At 39.8% G+C, this 6804-nt stretch overlaps 1 protein-coding gene across 2 annotated transcripts in view; it reads right to left on the bottom strand.

Moving 5' to 3' along the window:
* Positions 1-2575: 2575 nt before the first annotated feature.
* The window catches only part of R3hcc1l (R3H domain and coiled-coil containing 1 like), a 76619-nt gene continuing 72390 nt past the window's right edge, over positions 2576-6804 (bottom strand). For both annotated transcript variants that reach the window (XM_055630118.1, XM_055630119.1), the window contains exon 7: positions 2576-3339. In XM_055630118.1, the coding sequence (XP_055486093.1) occupies positions 3272-3339 (68 nt within the window). In that variant the 3' untranslated portion in view covers positions 2576-3271. The remainder of the gene's footprint in view (positions 3340-6804) is intronic.

Raw genomic sequence — 6804 nt, 5'->3', positions numbered from 1 at the left:
AATGTGCAGCTAGCTAGAGGATTGGGGTGGGAGTGATGACTAGATCTGGGCAGGGAGGTAACCCTGAGCTTCTTGTTAGATCTAGTTTCCATGAGGCCAGAAAAAGCAGGCCAGGCGGACAGCCATCGGCACTGGTTTTAGCCTCCCTGCCCACATCACACAGTTGGTAGGTGCAGCCGGTTCTAATTCCTGGAAAAAGCTATACAAGAGCTGTGCTGTTAAACTTCTGAGTTGAAAGAGAAAGACACGGGAAGGCTGATAGTTGGCATGACTTTATAACTAGATGAAGAATGTTAGCACCAAATTCCAGACAGAACCAAAAACCTCAGAAGACTTTCACCTTGGCACTCAAAGGCCTCAGAGAAACTGAAATGCTAAGAAGCTCTCTCCTCAGAAGCTAACCTAATGCTACAAAGATAGTCACACTATGAAGAGAAAACTAGAATTGCAGGGACCAACTTTCCACTAGAAATTCTCCATAACCTGAGATTCAGATGTCCACCATATATGTACAGTGCAGTACACAAGATGTCATCTTCAACAGCTAACACCTCTTTCACAGCAGCCATATGGCTCAAACAACTCTCCTTATTTCAGAGGTCTGTTCCATGAGACAATGGCAGCCACATGCTCTCTCATTAACTCCTTATAAAAGTTTGGTTTAGAGATAACCAAGGATTTGATCCTACATAAGCTTGAGGCAGTCAGTTTTGGGCAATGGCTGGTATTTTTTTTTTTTTTTTAAACCACTGGCAAATACACAGAAGCCCCAACTACTGGAATAATATAAGCACATTTTCAGAAGTAAAGAGCAATGCCCCATAACGTTCAAATGCTGACTTTAAAAAATTTTATTGTCTGAGACTGATTGGAAGAGTAACCCTGAGGGTTAAAAGTAGCTAATCAGCAGGTGTAAGACAGGCTGCTAGAACATTACTGTTAGAATGAAAAAAAAATTTTTTTTGGGGGAATGGTGAGACTTACTAAAAACTGAATAATAAACATGGGGCTGTGCATGATCATTAACAATGCCTTTTAAGGAAGGACACTAAACAGTTAACAGGAAGTACTTTCACAGACAAGTGACAAGAACAGTCACTTTTCCTTCCCCCCCCCCCCCCACTCTCAAGGTTACTGCAAGCCTTTAAAAATCCACATACAGCATAGGAGTATAGCTCAGAGGTGAATGATATCCAGCACATATGTGGCCATGGTCCGGTATCTAACTTGGGGTAGAATGTCAAGCCATGGCAAGTATGTGCCTTAGAAGTATCTCTTAGTATACAGCCATGCTGGAGATGAAGCAATGGCTCAGCAATTAAGAGCCTGGCTCTTCCAGAGGACCCAGGCACAATTCCCGGTATCTATGTGGTAGCTCATAACCATCTGTAGTTCCAGTCCCAAGAGATCTGACACACTCTCTGGCCTTCAGTTACCAGGAATTCACAGACATGCATAAAACTAATAATAATATAACATAAAATCAAAACATGTTTATATTTATATATTATTATAGTATATTTATAATAATAACACAAAATTATTGTTATTAATAATAATAAAAGCCGATGCTTGAATCCTTGGGATTTTCTTTTAATGCACCGACTGTTTAAACAGACCTGATATTAGAGAGTCTGTTCTGTGAAGACAGAGCACAGGCCTTATAAGTGCAAGCCAAAAACTTAAGTGGAAACAGAAGATCAAAAAAACAACTTATGTTCCTAAATATGGAAAGGTGGCATTGTGTGGGGTCACTGGAAAAGCAAACCCGGAATGAGAGAAACAATGCTCAAGAGTTGTGACAGGGCTCCAAGACTAGACTAGTAACAGAAACAGGTCAGGACTCAGACCCAAGGCCAGTGTCATTTGAGGGATATTTGAAGAGCCTCATTCTACCATGTTTTAGACAAAGCTAATAATCCATCATTGTCATGGGCATAAAAAGAATCATTGTCATGGGCATAAAAAGAAGAGGCTTCTGCCCTAGTTGAAAGCATAATGTGACACCAGTTCTTGCCACTTCAGCACCTTAAAGACTAGGACTACCATTTCTTCAGCACCAAACTACTTTCCAAAGTTATCAAGATGGCAGATGTGAGACAGAAAAAGCCTCAGTTGGTGGCTCTGACCTGTCCATGTCCTTTCACAAACTGTTCACTGCCTAGGTGTTTATTTCAACCTGGCCGCTCATGACTGTATTGGATAGTCTGGTGCTGCTTGCCAAGTGCCTCTGGCACAAGCTAAGATCATACCCAGAACATGCTGTGTGCCAGATGTTTCCTGCAGGGTGTCACATTTGACAGCTATGGAAAAAGGCAAGAGGTTGAAGGGCAGATACACAAAGGGGCCAAGGCAAGAGAAGCTGTTACAGAGAAATGCCAGGATGGTCACTTAGGGAGTATCCTCCAGGGAAGAGCAAATGTTGAGCACTCTACTCACTAGGATTGATAAAGCAGCATCAGTTTAAACCATGCTCAGCATCAGAGACATGAAGGTTAGATAGCTCATCTATGGGTTTTTCTTCTCCCGTTGTTGGGTTTTGGGTGGGAGGCAAAATTCATAAACACAAGAATGATTTATGTTATAAAAGTCTTTAATCGCTCCCTCTCAATGCATTACTGCTTAAACTGGAGCTGGCACTTGGCTCCCTGGGACTAGCTTACTGTGAGGAAGGAAAGTGACAGACCCCTGGCCGCTGTGCAACTGGAGCAGTACCAGGCACCAAGCTTAGTACAAACTCAGGAGTCCAAATACTCACAACGCGCTGTGGTCACTGGCTTCAAAGTTCTGGTGCCAGGAGTGTAGACTCTATGTGCCAAGCACACCAGGCACTTCTGTCTCTCTGAACTGCTTCCCACGTCCCCTCTCTCCACTGTCCCTATTACTGTTGTTCTCCATTTTGTGAAGTACTAAGGAATACCTTGCTGTGTGGGCCTATCACTGCAGGCTTGAATCCTCTGTTCTGCTTTACATCTGCTTTAGACTTCCTGGAAGTGTGACCCACAGTAACATGACCTGTTCTATGCTGAGGACTCTTGGATTTTTACTTCCCACATGATGGTTCCTTTTAACATCCACCACAGTGGACTGTTCTGAATTTAGGAGTGAGGAAAGGACTCCTCGTTCTCTCCATACGCTCCAGTCTTTTGTCTTGTTCACATTTTCTTTTAACATGCTCATCTACATGTACACAGCTCTGGAAAGATCCTCTTGTCTCAAGGCTATGAACCACTTCCTAATTCAAGGATTCATTCCTCCCAGTATGTGATGTTCAAACCGCAGATTGGTCTCTGCCTTCCCAGATATCTTCCCGTTGCTTTGCTTCCAAACGTTTTCTCTCTGTAAATAAAGGTCAATGTTAATCATCTGATTACATATTTCACACAGCCAAGTGAGTGTCCTTTAATCAAATCACAAGACAACTTTATTTGCAAGACAGGTAGATTTCCTGATCACCTTTCATCTGATTCCAGTGCTTTCCAAGTGCTTTACAGAATCAATACATAGACATTTTTATTCTTGTTTTTTTTCTCTCTACCTTTCCCCCTTTTCTCTTTTGTCATGCTGAAGATAAAACTAAGAGTTCTACACATTATATACAATCTGTACCACTAAGCTCCAGCCCCAGTGAGCTGCCTGGTAGGTGAGTCTGTGGGGCATTTATTTATTTATTTATTTATTCATTCATTCATTCATTCATTCATTCATTCATTCATTCATTTTTTGATTAGTGACTGATATAGGAGGGCTCAGATCACTGTGGGTGATGGCACCTCTGAGTAAGCCATGATGAGCAAGTCAATAATTAACATTCTTCCATTGCTTCTGCTTTAGTCCCTTATCCTGAATTCTTGCCCTGACTTCCCTCAGTGATGAACTGTGACTTGGGAGTAATGGGATGAAATAAACCCTTTCTTCCCCAAGTTGGTTTTGGTCATGGTCTAGAAAAAAAAAAAAGCCAAACTAGGACATCTGCAGTAAATTGAACTCCCCAATTTTTTAAAAAAATATTTTCTAGAATGTGTATGTGTGTATGCCCCCATGACATGTGGACAACTTCAACTTGTGGAAGTCAGTTCTTTCTCACAAGGTGGGAGATGGATGGAACTCAGGTCATCAGTTTAGTGACTAGTGTCTTTTATGCAATGAGCCAAACACTTTTGCTCAGTGTGCCATTTTCCCAGACTCTCTGTTTCTGAATAACAGATAAAGAGCTGAAAAAAAAATTAAAGTCATATTGGTAAGTCAGAACCTAGAAGAACTTAGCTGCTAGTCTTGATAGCAGGTACTTAAATTTACCTTTCAGTTATTTGGTGCTTCCAAATAACTGCCCGTTATTCCTGTGTATTGATCTTTTTATAATATTTCAACAGGGATTAAGAATATGCTTTATTTATTTTTGTATGTATAAGAGGTTTACCTTCATGTGTGTCTATGTACCATCTGCATACCTAGTGCCTTGGGAGGCCAGAAGAGTGTTGGATTCCTTGGAACTAGAGTTAAAAATAGTTCTGAGCCATGACGTGGTGCTAGAACTTGAACCCAGGTCCTCTGAAGAGCTGGGTACTGGGAGTTGGAGCCAGATCCTCAGTGTCCTTAAGCACTGAGCCACCAATATGCTTTTAATTTTCCAAACTTCTCAAATGGCAACAGCATCCTGCGGAGCTCACTATTTCCCTACTATAAGTTTAATGAGAAACAATTGAGAGTCAAACTGTGCCAGTATTTTGTAGAGCACTTCTGGGAACCAGAAATGTTCTAGTGCAGTGGTCCTCAACCTTCCTAATGCTGTGACCCTTTAATACAGTTTCTCATGGTGTGATGACCCCCAACCACAAAATTCTTTTTCTGTTGCTTTATGACTGTAATTTTGCTACTGTTGAGAATTGTAATGTAAATATCTGTGTTTTCTGATGGTCTTGGGTAACCCCTGTAAGAGCGTCATTCAACCCCCCCAAAAGAGTCTTAACCCAGAGGTTGAGAACCACTGTTCTAGAGTCTACTTCAGAAATGAAAAATGACCACATAAAATGGAAGAAAAACAGTAACTAATTTTTAAGACAAAAGTGTACAAATCTGTGTAATTTGCCTTTAATAATTTTTAATATAAAAACTTTGTTTTGTTTTTCCATTTTCACAAATAAACAAAACCACTAGCTGAGAGCAGTGGTACAGGCTTACAGTCCCAGCCACTTGAAAACTAAAGCAGGAGGACCACTTCAGCCCAGGAGCTCAAAGCCAGTTTAGATAAGTGAGCTAGGCATTCCCCCAATATTACATATGCAACCCATGGACCAACGAGTTTCTTATAAACACATCGGTTCTAACTTAATACCAGAAAATGTATATCATAAGCCTTAAATGCTTCTTTTTAAGAGTTCTTGTTCCAGACTGACAATGTCTATAAACAAGTCACGAACCAAGTGAGTCATAGAAATCAAGGTGAATTTAGAATTAACACTATTTCAACCTATCCTCCAAATCAGGAAAATCGCTTACAAAACCCCTGAACTATACTTGACTGTACTTTAAGGAAAAGGTAGCTGGCTGGGAAAGTGACTGGCACTTGGAAATGTAAAAGAAAGAAATTCCTTGCTATTTGGGCACCATCTTGTGGCATCATCTGAATATAGCAGCAAAGTTACATGAGGCCAAACATGAGGATCAACAAATTACAAACTGAAGGCTGATTACTACGCCCTAGGACTCAGCTGCACAGCAGGCAGGCTTGGCCTGGCTGAGGTTCTCCATGAGCAATGTTAAGGATAATGGACTTACCAAAGGATATCAGGATTTCCTAGGAAAGTTGTATGGTTCTTTAAAAGAGACAAGTTAGAGGAGCTTTAAATGCAAAGCAACCTTGGATGAAATGAATAAAAAATTGGTTGTGAATTCCATGGAAAAACATAGAAAACAGAAAAATGAGTTCCTAGAACTCAAAATTTTCATTAATATAGAAAACAAATCAGGAAGATTATCCATAAATAATAGAAAAATATGACTGACCTATAATTCATGAGTCTAAAATCAAAACAGTTTTGAAAACAGTCTTTGCTGTTATTTTAAGTTTGGGTCAAAATTCATTGCTGGTAGCAAATCTAACAAGACATGAAGCTATTTGATCTGTATATCATTTACTTAATGTGACTCATTACATACTTTGCTTAAGAAATATCGGTGTTAATGTGTTTGCTTTTGACATTATAAAACATATATTATAGACACTGTGTCATCTTTGTAAAGCCTGGAAAGTTTCGAAATCTTGAAATATATCTAGTATTAAATGCTTGCCAACAAAAAACTCCTAACCCCTAACTCGTGTGTGTGTGTGTGTGTGTGTGTGTGTGTGTGTGTGTGTGTCTATGTGATGTATATGTAAATTCTGGTGGTAAAGCATGAAAGCTACTCGTTTTTCCTACTAGTAACAGTAGGAAAACAAATTGAGAAGCACAAGAAAATAGTGAAAACATGAAGCATATGAAACATAGAGTAATAATGGTCAAATGGCACTTTTAAGTAATCCTCCTCTGAGACAGGGAACAGAGGGTTCCCTGATTATTTGGCTAAGGCTAAATAATCAGGAAGAACTGAGGCTGGAGCTCAGGTCCTTATTTTTAAGCAGCATGCTTTCCAGTATCCTGACATCTGAAAATATCAAAAAGAAAAGGAAAAGCATGTGAAAAAATTAACTGAAAGAAACACATTAATAAAAGAAGACATTAGGTGATGGGCTACATAAAAAAAGCTGTCATTAACACTGTCCTTATTACAAATAAAACAGTAAACTCGGTAAACAGCCCCACA

This window comes from Psammomys obesus, unplaced genomic scaffold (genome assembly GCF_907164565.1).
Source record: "Psammomys obesus unplaced genomic scaffold, mPsaObe1.curated_primary_1811, whole genome shotgun sequence".
Classification (NCBI taxonomy): domain Eukaryota; kingdom Metazoa; phylum Chordata; class Mammalia; order Rodentia; family Muridae; genus Psammomys; species Psammomys obesus.
The sequence above is the reverse complement of the archived record's forward strand: the minus strand, read 5'-3'. Positions and strand labels throughout refer to the sequence as shown.